Source organism: Typopeltis vanoorti, chromosome 11 (genome assembly GCF_054136105.1).
Source record: "Typopeltis vanoorti isolate ZY-2024b chromosome 11, IOZ_Tvanoo_1.0, whole genome shotgun sequence".
In the NCBI taxonomy this organism is placed as follows: domain Eukaryota; kingdom Metazoa; phylum Arthropoda; class Arachnida; order Uropygi; family Thelyphonidae; genus Typopeltis; species Typopeltis vanoorti.
In genome coordinates this window covers 104,816,706-104,835,638 of record NC_143559.1, presented here as the reverse complement: position 1 = coordinate 104,835,638, position 18,933 = coordinate 104,816,706, and the positions used below count along the sequence as shown (strand labels likewise).

Here is an 18,933-nt window from a genome sequence, read left to right as displayed (position 1 = left end):
ATAATTATAGTAATGAAATTCATTCTTATGATTGTTCTTATATTATTAAAGGAAAGCACTACATAGGATTTTTGGGTAGTAGTTTTGAATAAGTAGTAAGACTATGAGGCCACACTGTTATATCTGTCAATTAATCTCAGGCCAGTTTATTTGTTTATGGAAAGGAGAAAAAAAAATTACTTTACAGAAGTAGTCATACTATATCCAGATGCGATGACTTTGGAGACCAGATAATTCATCTTTGAAAGAGGCCTTTTACAATGCATCTTAGTTGTAAATACTGAGGTTTTGATTCCTGCCTGAGTAAATGTAGACAGGTTCCCCCCCCCCTCTTGAAACCTTGGATTTTTCATTCTGCACCATTTTGAGTGATAATGTGAAACCTAGAATTTTTACTTGAAGTGTGGCGAGTGGATTGCCATATGTGATTGTGAGTGCTTTGTTGGTGAGTGTGTTTGAGGGAGATATGGTAGGTTGTACAATGATGGTTGGTATGAACCTGCAAAGGGTCCTGATTCTTGGAAATATCCATATAATAATGATTTACAGATACAATACACCTGCTTTATAACTGATTATTTTGGCATAACCAATACCAACCAACATTATAACTAACCTTAGCAGCAGAAAGCATGCATTAGGATGACAAATATGCTCTTAAATAATGGCAACAAAATAGAAAGGACATTAATTAAATCACCTTCTTCAAGGAGGTACAACATCAAGTAATAATCCATATTTAGAACTGGGTACACATGTGCTGCATTGACCACCACATTTTCCTTCTAAGACCCTGTTGTTCTGAAAATAAAAATTCAGTAATTCTTATTCAAATAGCAGATGTGGTTTATTTTTTTTAAAAAATTCCAATTATTGAAAAGAAACAAATCTTTTGTTTCTTTGCAATAATTTTGTGTGTATCATCCAATTTCTTGTAAGTGAAAAAACAAATTTAATAATTAACAAAACAGCTTGAAATAAAAGTATGAAGATAAATAATATAATGATTTGTAGGATTAGATACCTTAAATTTAAGGCCTCGGATAAGTACTTGGAGGGCATTAATTCAGTACAAATTAACAAAACTGAAGATGAATGGCTTGATCTGTCATGATTATCTCAATTTTCTTCTTCCAACCTTCATTCTTTTTAGTGGAAATTGGATGGATATCTGTGAGATTTTTTAAAGGGTAGAACAAGGGGACATTCCTTGAAATTATGCAAAAGAGTGAAATTCTTTTGCATGGGAGTGTCAGGTACTGGCTATCCTAAAGTTATTTTGGCAGAAGCTTATACATATATAAACCTCTTATCAAAAAAGTGAGTACCAAAATGTGCAACAGCAAGTATTTTTTCCTAACTCTTATATCATAATTCCACTTAGAGTCCTTGGAATACCCTTTCCATTATATTCGAACACAGACAATCATCGGGAATAGCAGATATGAAGACAGCCTACCAAATCTAGCTAATTCAATAAATATTTAAGCTCATGGAAGCCATTCAAAATATTAGAATTGGCAAGAATGAGAGTTGCAGAATACTGTCTTCAAATATGAAAAAATCACAAGATCTTCATGGATCTGCAAGATTCGTCATGGGAAGTCTGTTTAGACACCACAAAGTCAGCTGCATTACTGTCTCCATTCTTACTACACCCCATCCCCCTTAGGAAATGCACTACCAGTATCTGACACTTCTCCATGCAAAAGAATTTCACTCTTTTACATAATTTCAAGGGATGTCCTCTTGTTTTACCCTTCGAAAAATCTCGCAGGTATCCATCCAATAAATACCTCTTGAACAGCTTAAATGCCTCAATCATACTGTTCCCTTCATCTTTATGTACAAAAGTTTACAGATTACATGCCCTCAATCTATTCTCATAGTCATTTTTGTTACCTGGTTTAAAAGTACTTAGAAAGGTTTTTTATTTCCTTCAAATTGGGGCAAGTGTGGGTCTCCTGTGATGAGCCTTCAGACTCTTTGGAGATTCTGTATAATAATAATAATAATAAAAAAAATTAGCAATTAAATTTGAGTGTAGGGTAGCATTCCAGATGTAGTCTGATTAGAACTTTACGCAATGGAACTACCACATTATTTTGTTCTGGTGAACACCTAATTATTGCAGCAGTTCTATTTATTTGGCTACTATCTATAAGAATAATCCTTAAAAGATGATACATTCTGATGAAAGAGAGTTATGATAAATTTAGTTTAATCCTTTATCCCAGTGAGAGCAAACAAAGTTTGCACCTGAAAATATCTTCAGGACTGAATATAGTGTTGTACTATCTTACCTGGGTAAGTAGTACAACACCAGGCAACTCGTAGCAAAGGTGGAGCAAGCTACCAACACTCCTATCCCAGTATCTCCCATAATGCAAAACACACCTCCTTGTGGATATGTATACTGTTATGCATTAAGGGATTGGCCACTACCCAGACTAGTTTTGCTCTCACTGGGATAAAGGATTAAACTAAATTTATCATAGCCTAACCTAGTGAAAAATAAACTTTCAACATGTAAGAGAGTTATATGGAAAGAATGATATTTTTTAGTGAAGATGGCAAATTAAATATGGAAATAGACAACAGAATAAGCAAATGTGGTATGGTAGGACCTTCAATATACAAGTAGTAAAATGGTGTAACTTTGCATATGCTTGGGTCAGTCAAGGATTAAAACAAGAATGCAATTTATTGTCAAGAATAAAATATTTGCACATTGCCTCTGCTAAATAGTTCTTGAGTAGTGCCTAAGCAGCACTGATCTCCTTACCACCCAATTCCCCAATATAGCTCCAAGTTGTTTCTGAGCTTTTCATAATTACCAGCCTTATAGTTCTAATGGCTTTTCCTCAAAGGAGATTCACTACCTCATATTTACAATATCAAAAGAAATTCAAATATGAGATGACAGAATCAAAGACCCTTGATCTTCTCATGCCTTGTTACATACTGGTCTCTAAGGCAGTTCCTCAAAAATTTGGTCTCTTAATATCATATCTCCATCCACAAACAGTTTAGTTTTTCAATAATTCCAGATCCCTCCCACCTTCCAAGTTGCACCCAAATTTGATATTTACTGTCATTTCTACGACTCACTACCTTAATAAAAGCAACATTATTCCTGACACAATAACACCACCAAACAGGATTAAAGAATATCAAAACATCAACCACTACTATTGATTAAAGTTGCTGGCTCCAAAAAAAAAAAAAAAAAAAAATTCATTGTTGGAGTAATACAGTAATCACCACATCTTAAGACATTTGCTGTAATCTACTATATATATTTTATTTGAAATTTAATGTTAAATTTTATGCTCAATTTAATACAGCTAACATACCTCTAACCTCTCAATTTTCACTGTAAATTCAGAACCATCCATGTGCCACCTTGTATGAGGTGATACCATTAATCCAGTTCCTTGCAGATTAATGGAAAACCTTCCTTGGGGACAATTTGTGTTACTATAACAGTCACCTGCTGTTCCATAAGCTATCTGATGACCATAGTAGGTATAACTGAAGGTGAAGTCATTAGCTAGTAAAAAAAAAGGAATGATAAGAAATGCAAATAAAATGTTTGAGAGTAATACCATTCTACAAAATGAGGTTTAACACCAAACTAAAATTTGTTTGCAATTAACTTAGCTATAACAGAGGATATATTACCATCGTCTGGACATCTTCATAGATATCCAAGATTCAATGCGAGGCCCAATTATTTATTATTTAGATAATGAATATTATACTTCTTCAACTTATTCAAAAGCAGGGGAAACTTCATTTTTTCTACTTGTCAATATGTTATAATATAGGAGTCATTATAATGCTAGGTTTGATACAGATGATGGTGAGAATAGATGGCATGAACAATGTACTGTGTCTTCTTTTGAAAACTCATAACTGAAGGTTGCCATCAAGTTGGTGAAGAATAACAAGGTCTAAAAGGAAGGTGCAATAGTTACATTCAGTTTCAAATGTAAACTGTATTTTAGGGGTAATGGCATTAGCTTTGTTACATTTTTAGAGCTCCAACAGTGAACCTTATTCTCCAAAAATATCCAAAGATTTGTATAATACTGAAGACTTGGGATGAATGTTGCAGAGAAGGCTTTATTTAGAATTCAAGATGTTGATTAAAAATTCTATAAATGCCATTTTATATAAATAACCCATATTTATTATTCTTGTTCACAATTCAACCTATTCATGAATTAAAATATAAAAAAATTAATTTCAACAAGAGCCTCCATAGCTCAGCCGATATAGATGAAGCCCTTCGGTCGGAAAGACCTGGTTTCGATTCCCATCCTTGACATGAGGAACCTTTATCTGGTCTCTTTTGACTAAAAGTGAGTTAGCCAATCTCATACAGAGATAGGATTTTTTCACCTGGAAATTTGGGTTTTTTGTCCTTTACTACTACTACTACGTTAACTGGGCATCGACAGATGTTGTATGGTCACTGCGATGCTCGGTGATGTTCCACACCAGGCCTCACCATGGAGTCCTGTTGTTTGCTATTCTGGCAGCCTCAACCTCTCTCCACACACACACACACACACACACACACACACACACACTCCATCCATCTCATTGACGGTCTACCCCTGCCTCTTTTTGTCCCTCAGAACAGGCAAATTGGTCCCATAAACACACATGGATTACAGTCATAAAAATACTTGCCCTTAGGGAATGCAGCAGAGGAGTGATGAGCCAGCTGCATTAATTTGTCACAAACCCCTCATTAGGGGACTCTACCCCTAAGGGATGGATGAGAACAGAAGGAAGGAATTTCAGCATATATTAATATAAGTTATCAATTTATTCATCATAAATTGGGTGGAGCAGATAGCTAACCATTCATCCACTCAAGCTGGGAAACCATGTGTGGAAGTGATAGCATACTCTTCAAGCATGACAGATACATTACAATATGACACTGATTTATTAACAAGAACTTTTTATTACAACTCCCTGTAAAAATAAAAAAGCTGAAATATTTAGATGTGATAGACAACACTTTTTCAATATCCTAGTGACTCATTCAGAAATATCAAATAATTAGAACCCTTCTCTTAGTGACAGATAGATTGTATGAGGAGATAGTTTGTAATTATCTAATTCTTTGAATGATACAGGTGTTTATACACTATCTCCTTGTACTATCTATCACCACAAGAAGAGTTCCAATTCCTTGTCTGGTATTACTGATTAAGTTAATAATACTGAGAAAGTTTCACTTGTATATCACATTTAAACCTTGTAAAAAAACATCCCAGTTTATGCATGAGCAAACAAGATGTGCATTTTTTTGCCCAGTGTCTATCAAGACCATGAGTATAACTTCATATTTTGATCAACCAACCACTCCACAGACAAGAGGATTAGTAAATACCAAGGTTACATTTATTAAAGTGACTTCTTCAAGTCTGATTGGCCCAAAACAATGTCAATATGTCAATACTGAACACAAAGTACTTGGGAAATGCATCAAAAGTACCTGCAGAAACAATTTTAGTGAGGGTACTTGGTTTCAGAAAAGTTCTGAAGTCTTGTTATATTGCCTTAACAGAAATTAGTATGATGTTCTTAAATGACATTCATTAGCATTTTTGTTTTTGTTTTACATATATTTTTAGATGCATATTGCAAAATGCATAAGCAATAGCCATTCCAATTTTGAGATTTAATCAAACCATTTGCAGATGTAAAAAGGAGAAAAAATGTATCAAAATTATAAACTGCAATAACTTTAGTCTGTTTGGAAAGACTTTAATAAAAGTTAGGTATTTGAAAAATACATATAGGAAGATATCCATGAGCTTCAATTTTGGTTTCAAATGGTGTGTCTTGATCAAACTAATATTCAGCATTGGTTAGATAGCATTTAATGAAATCCATTAAGTTGTTTCAATCAGACCTTTTGCAGCAGTAAAATCAATTATATGCTTTGTGTAAGTCAAAAATAGGTCAGAATTGAATGAAGTGCATGATAAACGTTTATACAAATTAGATGAGTGTGTGTGTCAAAATGCGCCACAACTTGATGGTGCTTTAAACAGGGTAATTTTGCAACAGACAAAGTTGCTGGAAAAACAATGGAAATATTTAATATCAAGAGATAACAAGGGGGGCAACTAGTTCTGAAGCAGTATGGTGGGAGATGGAGGTTGATAAAATGAGATATTTAGTTGGGTGTTGCTATAAGCCTGGAATGAGGAGAGACAAAGAAATGTATGGACAAATTGGCTTAATGAGCAAGAGAAGGGTGATCTTTACAGATGATTTTAATTATGGTAATACTGATTGAAAAGAGGAGATAGCATCAGAGAATAAATTTGAATTCTTAAGAGAACTATCCTGAACAATATTTAACAGAAGATACATGAGAGTTGAGAGGCTTAGATCAGATCAGATCATCCTCTGAAGATCTGACCTGATGTAATTGTGAATGGAGTGTAATCTTCCATTGGTAAGCATGACCATGAGGTAATCACCTTGGTTTTGTAGCCAGTTATATGACAATTTAACTCATATAATATAGAGGGGATAATCATATTCCCTCTCCTCCTCCTGTTATATTCCTTGAGTGGAACTATCAGCTTGATGTTGCAAAGTAAGGTCTTGAAATATGGTAGCCAAGGATGGCATGCAGAGTATATAATTAATGGGGAAATTCTAAAGTAACTGGAAGAGATCTAAGAATGGTAGTAGAGTTTTGGGGTGACACCAATAAATAAGATGTATAAGTTGGCAAGGGGTTGTTAGCAGATTAATGTGGAAGAGGTTTTTCATACAGCAGAGGGAGACAAGGGTAGAACAAAAGGTCATCCCCCTGGAAACTGCATAAGGAAAAGACATTAGTGGTGCACAGGAAATAGTTAAGGGATGTTTGAAGAAAATAGTATCAGACTGTATACCTAGGATAGTTGGTTGTTTTTGAATTTACAGTTGAAGTAACTGAGGCTATCAGATCAGTATATAATGACTGTTAATTAATTGTGTGCATTCTTATGGCAGGATTTCTGCTTTGCAAGATGAAAAATACATATTTTCTGGATGAAAATCCCTACTACCTCCGTATGAGAACAGCTAACTTATCTTCAGTTGAAAATCCCTAACAAATGTTCTCTGCATCCTTATTTAATGCTAGTTGCTATTTGAAATGTGCTGAAAGAAGAAGCAGAATGTATTGGGAATGAACGGAGAAACATGAAGAATGAGATTAAGTGACTGGAAACAATGAATGCAAAACAAATCAGAGTAGGAGTAAGAGAGAGTTATGGAAGGAGAGAGAATAGGAGAACCAGTAAAAGAGATGGGATGAGAGATAGCGTAGGAACCAGGGATGGAGAAATAACAGAACAATGGGTAAGTGGGGGAACGAAAAGACAAAGTGTGTTGGGGGGGGGGTATGCAGGTGAGGAAGAAAGAAAGAGTGACAAGAGGCGTGATGTATGGAGAATTGATGATCTGTGGTGTACAAGATAGAATCCCAGAGGAGTCTTTGCCTGGAAGAATGATACATAGTGTGATTATGGCAATTAAGTAAGGTGAAAGGGGATGAGATGATTGTGGGCACAAATGACTTGACAGGCAGTGTAAATCAAATGACAAGAAATCTGAGTTTAATGCTCGAGGTTGTACAGAAGAAGATAGAGAGAGGGAAGATACTGAGTGTGTTGCCCATGTAGGATAATGCAGAGCTGCAGAGAAGAGCATCAATAATGAATAGTATAATAGCCAGAATGTGTCAAAAGATAGGCTTAGAATATGTGGATGCTTGGAGAGCATTTGAGGACAGAAAGGAAGAACTATATGCGAGAGAAAGCTTGCATTTGAGGCATCTGGAGAGAATGCTGTTCTCTGAACAAGTAAGTGTGTGTGTCAATGCAGGGAAACTAGAATTATCGAGGTGGATGGTAGCAGGGGTGGGCTCTTGTGGGAACAGGCACTTGAGAGAAGGGAGAACATATCAGGTAATGCTGAATCCAGTGGAGTCAGGAGGAGTATAGAAACAGTGACAATGCCTTGATTCTTTATACTAATACCAGGAGTATCCAGAATAAAGGAAATGAATTGGTAGTGCTGATAGCATCAGCTTGTCCAAAGATTACTGGGATCTCTGAGACATGGTTAAAAGAAGTAGCAGGGTATAGCATTTTTTGATAGGATAGAAAGGGAAAACGTAGTGGTGGAGTACTGCTTATGATAAGGGATGATTTATGTCCTCTCAGAGTGGATAATTTGAAGGACAATGGCACTAACGGTTTTAAAAGCATATGGTGTGAGAAAGAGGTGGGCAGAACAGGATATTCAGTGGATACTGCTACAAGCCAGAGAGCATAGAGGGTGAAGAGCAGGAGATGTTTAGGTAGTTGAGCTTTGCAAGTGCAAAAAGAATGATTGATATGGGAGATTTTAAATCGGGAAGAGGAAACTGCATGTAATAGTGAGGGAATAGAATTTCTGGAATTCTTGAGGAACAAACGGCACAATCAACATGTAGTAGAAGGAAGACAAGGCTCGAGAGCTTTAGATTTGGTCATAGCATCAAAAGATCTGATTATAACTGTGATGGCATCTTTGCCCCCAGTTGGAGAGGGTGACCATGTTGCTTTGACTTGGAAAATGAATAGACATGCAGGAGTATCAAAGAGAAAGGAATGTATGTGGAATTACAAGGCAGGTGATTATAATAGTCTTAGATATCAACTTGGAGCAGTTCCATGGAGGGAGGAATTGGAAGGGCTAGTTATCAGTGTTTGGGAACTCATCGTCATCAAATTCCTGCCATGTACCTTCAAGTGGTGTACAGGATATGATAGTACTACATGAAAAAAAATTACATCATTAACTTCCTATCTACAATTTTCCTCCAAATCAGTCTGTTACTTGTCAAGACTCTAACATTATCAGATCTTAAATATTTATTCTAAGGCACTTTGTACTGTATCAATCCACATGTCTTGGTCTTCCTCTGGGTTGTTTTGCTGCCAACCTGGCAGAGAACACTTGTTTTGCTAATCTTTCTTCGCTCATTCTGTTTAAGTGACCATACCACCTGAGATTAGCTCTGTTAACGCATTCCTGGATGCTGACAATGTCAAGTTCTTTCCTAATATCCTCGTTTTTAATATGATATTGCCATTGATGCGATCTGTTCACGCCTCTAATCTTTCTCAGGACTCTCATATCTGTGGTCTCTAGTCTTTGGTCAAGTGTTTTACTTCTGACCCAGCTCTCAGATCCATAAGTTAAAATTGGTTTGAACACCGTCTTGTATACGGCTAATTTAGTGTTCTGACTAATTTCTCTCTTATTCCATATGAATTTATTCAACTGACTTCCCACCATACCAGCTTTACTGATTCTGTTGTCTATTTCTATATTTAATTTACCATCTTCAGTAAAAATCGTGCCTAAGTAGCTGAAATGTTTTACTTGTTCCACAGGTTCTCAATTCACAACACAGTTGACATTTTCAATGATTCTGCCTATTTTCATTGTCTTTGTCTTTTTATTGCTGACCTTCATATCATATCTATTACAACAGTTATTCAATTTAGTCAGAGAATCTTGCAGACTTGCAGCAGATTTATTTAGAAGTATAACATCGTCCGCATAAAGCAAAGAGCTGACATTAACATCTCCAATTTTCATATCCTGTTTAATACCACTTTCCTTCAAAATGCGATCGATATAGATAATGAATAACAGAGGGGATAATGTACATCCTTGTCTCACACCAGATTTAACATTAAACCATCTTCCTGTAATTATTTCAATTCTAATTGCTGACTTACAACTCAAATAAAGACTAAGTATTGCTTGATATAATGCCCCATTAACACCATATAACTGTAGCGTATTGAATAGCTTCTCTCTTGGCACCTTGTCATATGCCTTTTTCAAATCGACAAAACTTAAATACAGATCTTTGTTATATTCCCATGCTTTCTCGACTATTTGTCGTAAGAGTGAAGATCTGATCCTGACAGTCTCTATTTGGCCTGAATCCAGCTTGTTCTTCACCAAGCTTTTCTTCCACAATTCTTCTCAATCGTTTCTCAAGTATACTTGCATAGATCTTGCCAGGAACACTCAGTAGGGAAATACCTCTGTAATTCTCACATTCAGTTTTATTTCCCTTTTTATATATGGGTACTATGAGAGCTCTACTCGAATTATTGGGAATTCGTCCCTCTGTCCAGGCTTTCTAAACTATGCAGTGCAGCCACTGTAAGACTTTTATACCACCATTCTTCAGCATTTCTGGTCGAATATCATCTACTCCTGCTGCCTTTCCACATTTTAAGCCTTTGATGGATTTTTCTACTTCAAGTATGGATATGTATTCCTGACTGCATGCCTGGTCAGTGTTTTTTTACCACTGTGCTGTCATCACTGCTTGTTTCATTTAGCAGTTTATCAAAATAATTACTCCATACTTCAAGGATATCTTTTTCTTCCGTTTTCATGTCACCTTTATCATCTCTATCTCCTTCTACAGCACTCTTTCCTCATTCCTAAGTTTCTTCAACAACCTCCAAAATATTTTGCCACCTTCTTGATATTTATTTTCTATATTCTTGCCAAAGTCCTCCCATGACTTTTGTTTAGCTAGTTTTACACAGTGTTTAGCATTCTTGCGTTTGTCTCTGTATTCTCTAAGAGCACAATCTGACTTATCTGCCAGGAACTTTTGATATGCTTTCTTCTTTTCCTTCACTGCCTTTTTAACTTCCTGTGTTCATCATGGAGTTCTAATTTTTCTATCCTTGCAGACAACTTCACCACATGCCTCTCTAGCTGAATCAATCAGGGTTTTCTTCAAGGCTTGCCACTGAATCTCCAAGGTTTGATTCCTGTTCTCAAACTCTTTCATTTTTTCTTCAATAATCTTTGTGTATTTTAGTCTACAGTTCACATCTGAGAGCTGCTCAACTATTATTCGCTTTAAAACTTTTTTACACGTTATTCTTTTCAATATGAAATTCAATTTTATCCTGCTCAAGACTAAATAGTGATCACTTCTAATTTCAAATCCTCTGTACACTCTGGTGTCCTGCACAAAGGAGAAAACATCACTATCAACAATAACATAGTCAATGAGACTTTTCTTATTCCTTGCCTCTTATCTCCATGTATATTTGTGTACATTTCCATGTTGGAACATGGTTAGTAACAACCAGTCCATGTCCTGAGCAGAAATCCAACAGATATTTGCCATTATTATTAGCTTTGCTCTTTTCTCCAAATTTTCCCAAAATATTTTTGTATGTCTCGCAATCATTTCCTACTCTGCTATTTAGATCCCCAACAAGGACCAACTTTTCCTTTTTCATTGTGTCAGTTGCTTTTTCTAAAGCCTCAAGAAATTCCTCCACTTCTACCTTAGTAGAACCTTCTATGGGACCATAGGCACAAATAAGTCTCATTGTCCAGTTTCCCATTCTTATATTTGCCCACATTACTCTACTTGAGACTGATTGCCATTCAAGAAGATTAGCCTCGTATTTTGTGTTGAATACTATGGCTATTCCTTCTTTTCCTTGATTGTCATTTCCTGAATATAATATTTTGTATTTATTGCTCAGAAAGATCTCACCAGTTTTAGTCTTTTTTGTTTCAGAAACCCCTATTATGTCGATCTGGACCTATCTAATTCCTCCATTTCTTTGCCATTCAGGCTTCTTATGTTGATAGTACCGATCTTTAACTCTGGTGATGTTGAGTTGGGGTGTGTTTTCAGATTTGTTCCGGTAGCTGACTTTTCGCTGTCCACCCTGGTTCCCTGGTGAAAATAACGGGGGCCTTGTTTAACCGGGCGACACCCCAGCCGGCATGAAATTTTGTCATGTTGTACCATCATTTTTTATTTTGGTTTAACCAATAAGAATATAATTTGGTCGGCTAAATCCCAAATTGTCAGCCCATCCTCGTTCTTTCAGTATCCAAGTAGATGCCCAACAAGGTGCACCACGAGAAGGTGAGGATTGGACATTAGGTCAGAAGCCCTGGTCAGTTCTCTGCATTCCTTTAAAGGCTATGTGGAGGTCTCCTCTCAGTTATACAGCTTTGACCCTTAAGGAGCTTGTGAAGGAATATTTATTAGCAGCAATAGCAAGTTGTATATGAGTGAAGAAAAGAACACAATTTGGTGTAGAGTGGATGACAACCAATATCAAATGGAAACTGTAGGTAATAATGAGGTTATGGAAGAGACATCAGGATAACGGTTATAGAAGATTCACAACAAATATAAGACTCAGGCCAAGAGATTGACTAGTATAGTAAGGAAGGAAAAACTGGAATATAAGAAGAGATTGGCCCTGAGATCCAAAGAAAATCCTAAAGAATTTTTTTGCTATGTGGCCAGTAGGAGCAGAAATGATGGAAGAATGACATTGTTGGATAAAAATGGGAACAGAGTGACTGATTCAGAGGACATAACGGAGTTGTTCAATGAAAATTTTATTGGAACATTCATTTCATCCTGGAAAGTAGGTTTTAATACTAGAGGGCAGGTTTGAGGTTTAGAAATGCAAGAGGAGAGTCTGTTTCAAATACTGAGTACTCTGGATGTCAATAAAGCAATGGAACTGGATGGGATTTCACGATGAATTTTGAGTGAATGTGCTAAAGAACTGACAGCTCTGCTGATGTAGCTTTTCAATGAAAGTCTGGTCATGAGTAATGTGGCCAGGGAGTGTAAAATATTGTAAGCCATTGTATAAGAGTGGTAGCAGACTGGAAGTGTCAAACTATAGACTAGTTTGTATTTTATGAGTAGTTAAGATTTTGGAGAAATTAGTGAGGGATCATTTACAGCATTGAACAGATGAGGGTAATGTTATCTGTGAGAATCGGCATGGATTTGGTAAGGGGCACTCTTGTTTTAGTAATACAGTTGCCTTTTATAATAAAGCGACAAGAGCAATTGATGAGGAGAAAGGCATATTCTGCCCTTTTTTTTTGGATTTTACAAAGGCATTTGACAGGGTATCACATGATAAGCTGATATTTAAGTTGCAGCACATGAATTTAGATGTCAGGTTAGTGAACTGGATTTAGGATTGGCTACCTGATAGGTATCAGAGAGTTGTGTATGGGGAACAGTATCAGGGAGACAGTGGTTACAAGTGGGGTCCCACAGGGACCACTACTGGGACCTGTATTGTTTAATCTTTATATCAATGACATCATCATCAGTTGTTTCAGATGATGTAAAGCTGGGAAGGGTTATTAGTAATAGCACAGATGTGATAGCCTTGCAAGAGGATTTGGATAAACTGGAAAGATGGGCAAATAAATGGGGATATCAGTTTAACTCAGCTAAATGTAAAGTCTTGAAGTTTGGGCTACATCGATGGGAGGCTGTGCAGTGTTGGCAGAAAAAAATAATATACTGGGAAAAAAAAGTGGGTGAGGCAAGGGATCTAGTGATTGATAGAAACCTGAAATTCAGGGAATATATTACAAAAGTGATGAAGATAACCCAGAGGATGGCTGGCATACTGAGAAGGATGCTGACCTGCAGAGATAAAAAGTTGTCATTCCATTGCTATAAAACCCTGATTAGACAACAACTGGAGTATTATGTTCAATTTGGTCCCCAGGATTTGAAGGCGATAAATTAACCGTGAAAAGAGTGCAGAGGCAGATAACAAAGATGATATCAGGACTGTACAATGTTAGTTACAAGAGTAGGCTTTGGGAATGCGGACTGCAGAGTTTGGTAGACAGAAGGATTGATATGATTGAGACTTTTAAACTGTTCAGACGGTTATTAAAGGGTTGACACTAGAGAGTTATTTCATTTGGTGCAACAGGAGCAAGGACAAGGGGGCCTTCCCTGGAAGTTACAGAAGGAAGTTGTGAGAAAGAGGGTAAGGAGTGGTTTCTTTGCATAGAGGATGGTTAAAACTGTGGAATACATTGTTCAATAGTGGTGAGAGCACGAATGGTTAATGGGTTCAAGGAGTGGTATGATAGACTGGGGTGGACCTCCCACAATGAGTCTTGTATTCCATGGAGTGCTGAATCATAATCATAATGATGATTTTATTTTAGAAATTAACTAATCAAAGTAATTTTTATTTAAATCTAAGTTTCCAAGATCTATAAGGTTGATACTCACTGATCACTTGAAGTGATGATATATTTATTGCAATTTTAGAGAAAATTGTTAAGCCAGCATCCTGACGTTCACAGTCACAATCTGGTTGAGGGGTATTCTCAGTGCAAACCTCTGTACGACCATGACTAAAAATGGGAGATGCAGAAAAGTGAAAATATAAATATTGTTCATATCATATTGTTCTCGTTCAGAACTGACAAAGTACTAATTCACACTTGATATTTTTCCAGTTCAGACATTTTATATATAGGTTTTTAAACATTTTTTATTATATTTTTCTTCTAAGATTCATGATACCCTTGAGTAATAAATTCCACTTGCTCGCCCATTCATGTAAAAAAAAATTCCACTCTTCACTCCCTTACTCATTACCTTGTACAAATTCCAAGAATGGCATCTCATTCTTTCCCTCTCTTTCCCTTCTTCACTATGTATCCCTACATACTTAAATCCTGTCAGCTTGAATGTAATTTATTTTATTAAACATTTATACATTATAGAAACGCTTCACTGAGGGGAAATCAATATAAGATGGAAGAAATCCTTTCCATCTTCAAATGATATCACCATTATTGCAGAATCAAGCACAATCAAGTTTTATACCAGGAAATGAAAACTTCCATTTCACATACTTGTGAGATATGCCTCCTGAGACCACTCACATACTCTTCATGACTTGACAATCATACATTTTCGTACTGAATGTCCCTTTAGTAAATAATCACACCAATACTTTCAGAGTATGAGAAAGCAGTTTGTTTTTCTTTTTTGTTATAGTTGGGAAATCATGCTCTTGAAACCAATCATTTTCAAGGCACTTCAGGCCTTCAATATGAGACCACAACTAAGGTGTCAATCTCATATTGGGTGCCAAAAATCATGATCACCTAAAGACTAAGAAATCTATGCCACATAAGATTCAAACATTGTTGCAACTTTACTCAGGCTAGTTTCATTCTATAGTTATATGGAGTTAGCTCTTTGAAAGGTTATATCCTTCAAAAGTGTAAACACATTTTTTTTCCCAATATAGTTTTATTCATATACAGCAATCTTAAATTTTTGGACTGGGTTAGTATAAAGCAATTAAGTATCCACAAGTTATGCCTATCAATTGTATTTACAATTGTGTATGAAAAAAAAAAATCTCTCTTCCATATGTGATCAGTCAGAATATTGAGTTTTTACTTTTAGTTTAAAAGGGTCTCACTGCATCTTTTAAAGGGATCTACTGGGTATTTCCAAGAAATAGCAGAAGGGTGTATGCGACCTTCTGACTGCACATTGCTACTGAAATAAAGGCAAAAGAGTTTGCACCAATCTATACTGATTGTGCATGCATCCATCTTGAAGCTCCAACTAACATGGTGTAGGATAATGTAACTTCAGTGATAAAACTGAGTGCTGGCACTGATTTTATGACAATAATCATATTCAGTACTTATAGGCCATTAAGGATAGAGGGATTAGTCTTTCCCAAGTATGTATGTATGTATATTTTGTGTAAATTGCATGTATCACAATTTACAGACAAAGAAGGCATAGAGCTAACCACTTTATTCTAAAGTTATGGTTATGAAATCCAAGCATACTTGGAAGGCTGTGGAGGTTTGAGTGCCTGTTAGAGCTACTGATGATCATGAAATTGCTGCATGTGTTCTCCTGGCTAATTTGCTTGGTTGTAGGATGAAAAACTCTTCCTTCTGTATTCACCGACTTTATGCCTCAACCTTTTAATTCATGAAAGGATTTTTCTCATGAGTGTTTTTACATCAGCAGTTTCTAAAGTTAATTTGGATTTCATATATCATAGGAAATAAAATTAGCTCCAAGTAGTCATTTTAGAAGTATGAGTCTGTTTTGTATTTGAAAAAAAAAAAAAAAAAAAAATATTTAGAATTAACTTGCAATCATTCTTGAGATTTATGAAGAATAATCAACTCTAGAACTGAAATATAATTTTTAAAAGTGTTCACAGAACCAGGTTTTGTTATTTTGGCAACATATTTAAGAATCTAAAAAGTACTGATGATAACATAAATGTGTAGACAAACATTAATACTATTTACAGACCTCCATGAGTGAATAGACTCGTTTCAGAAGGTTCCATGCAACTACTAACATCTGTCATATTGTAGTAAATTTATACCTTCCACATTCATGATACCCTCGAGTAATAAATTCACTTGCTCGCCCATTCGTGTAAAAAAAAATTCCACTCTTCACTCCCTTACTCATTACCTTGTACAAATTCCAAGAATGGCATCTCATTCTTTCCATCTCTTCCCCTTTCCCACTATGCATCCCTACATACTTAAATCCTGTCAGCTTGAATGCCTTTATCATATCCTTTCTCCGTCCAAAGCATTCCATAGTTCTGATATCCCTACTAACCAGGAGCAAATATTCAGCATGTGCTAGGTGCAGTGCTCATTCACTAAATAGCAATATCACCAATATTATATTTTGCATTTATTTCCTGCTAAAGACTTCCCTAATTGTTTCCAGACTTCACATAATTCTTAAAAGTAAACACAATATACTAATGCTTCATGAAAAGGACACTTTTTGACGCATAAACATTGCATCACATTCACATTAATAGCCTGAGTGTGTATTCAAAATATATACACCTTTGGGCCCTTTGAAAAGATGGCACAGCAGGTCAAATTCTTAGCGTTCTAGTAGTTTTAAACCACTCAGAAGGTGAGGCAGGGTGAGCTATGAGACAATAGCACCTAGAGGCTGCGAGTGGTTATTGTGTCAACTAATCTAATTGAACGATGTCATCTGTCATGAGTTGTTGTTTTTGTTTCCTGAGTTTCATCTGTTTTACGTGCATGAAGTATGAACTGATGTGGTAGGCAAGTTTTTATATATAATTTTCAAAACTTTTATAACTTTTTTTTGACCATATTTACAATGGGAAACAGTATTGTAGTCAAAGGTGGTAAGCCTCATCCTCCTCTTCCAAATTTTACACCTTTGAGTAATTCAAATATACCAACCAAATATCGCATTCTCTTTCATTATTGTTTTCTAATATATAGCATTTAAAACAAACACATTGTCCCCCACTCTGCACAGATTTGGTTACAATTAATTGATAAATGAAAGTATTCAAAGTTATCCTAAATTAATTGCATTAGACCAATTAAGATGAGCACTGATGTGCTATACACTCTTAAACATTCATACATTGATGAAAATGCAATCTGACATGAATTTTGTAGTGTGGGTTGCATAAGCCATGACAGCACATCCAACTGAAATGGGCATGCAACACCACTGCTACTAATCTGAAATCACTTTCTGCAAAGTTCCACCAACACAGTACGTAGCATCAAATGAAATTCTACATACTACAAGTGCAAAGTATGAAACACAATACTTAACATTAAAATGGCTATCCAACTCACCTGTCAATAATAATACCTATTTAAATCATCTGAAAGAGATCTGACATCAGAAAAAAATTGAAACCATGTACGATATCTGTGAACTGCATCTGGTGGGGGTATTACAGAATCCTGTGATACCTTACCAGTCGTTTTCTTTTCCAGGATGCTTCTTGGTCTATCTATCAATCTCACTAAACTATTATCCATCTTACTCAATGTTTATATCAACATTCCATGACAATCTGCTGAATGCTTTTACAAAGCAAAATGTCAAGTCTACATAAAGTCTCTTTATCCAGTGCTTTTGTGATTTAAATTAGATCAAATTTAACTACTGAATATTAATCTTACACTTGGGACAGCATCTCTAAGAAGTCCTAAAACCTTTCATGGTATAGAATAGAGCAACTGGAGTGATTAACAACTCATCTGTAATCCAGTTCACGCTTTCACACAGACATTTGATTTCTGCTACTGCTGTTTTCATTTTCTACACATGTCCATGATCACTATTCATTATTATTGGTATCAGTAATATCCCCATTCTCCTCTAAATTTGTTAAAATGCAAAGAAGTGTTGAACAACTTTTGTAATTCAATTCCAAACTGACAGAATCACTTTTTTGTCCTCTTTTCATTCCCTCTGCTGCTGTTGTCCTTTGGAAACAGCCTTTCTTATGTATTTCTCAAAGATAATCATAATCTACCATTCTACAAATACTCTAATGGTAGATAATGTGCAATATACAGCCTCTCCCTATCAAGTCAATCCTGCTTACCCATGATGTGGTTGTTTCCATAAAAGGGGCTCTGGTAAAACCAGTGAGTAGTCCCACTATAAAGGGATACCTTCTAAGTTGGAGGAAATGCCAACTAGACCACCAGGTGGTGGATGCTGGTCTGGGTGGTTGGGCAGTTAGCATACTTTGCTCTCCAACCAACAGGCTGCGGGTTCGAATTCCACTGTGGTCATGGATGTTTGTAATTGTTGTTAGGTGGGAGATGAATTTCATTGCTTGGTGTGAGACCATCACTCCACTTACTGGAAGGGGGGGGGGGATGAAGTGGCTTGAAAAAATTCCATGTATGGTCTCTAGAGCAGAGTTATATGCTGGCCTGGTTGGCCGAGTGGTTAGCGTATCCGCTCTTCAGCCAAGAGGCTGCGTGTTTGAATCCCATGTAGGTATGGAAGTTTGTGATTGTCCTCTCCCAATATGGACTGGGTCACCATGGGAGTAGTAGACCTAAAACCTCCTGAAATGGGAGAGGCCTTCACCCTGCAGTGGGTAGAAAATAGGCTGAAAATTTACATTTTTTTTAAATAAATAAAATATATATATATATATATATATATAAATAAAATTGATAAAA

At 36.1% G+C, this 18,933-nt stretch overlaps 1 protein-coding gene across 1 annotated transcript in view; it reads right to left on the bottom strand.

Moving 5' to 3' along the window:
- Positions 1-705: 705 nt before the first annotated feature.
- The window catches only part of LOC150101901 (A disintegrin and metalloproteinase with thrombospondin motifs 20-like), a 186,136-nt gene continuing 167,908 nt past the window's right edge, over positions 706-18,933 (bottom strand). The window contains exons 28-30 of the mRNA XM_090399926.1: positions 14,162-14,286; positions 3,357-3,553; positions 706-801 (exon numbers count right to left, since the gene is read on the bottom strand). Coding sequence (XP_090256052.1) covers positions 706-801; positions 3,357-3,553; positions 14,162-14,286 — 418 coding nt within the window. The remainder of the gene's footprint in view (positions 802-3,356; positions 3,554-14,161; positions 14,287-18,933) is intronic.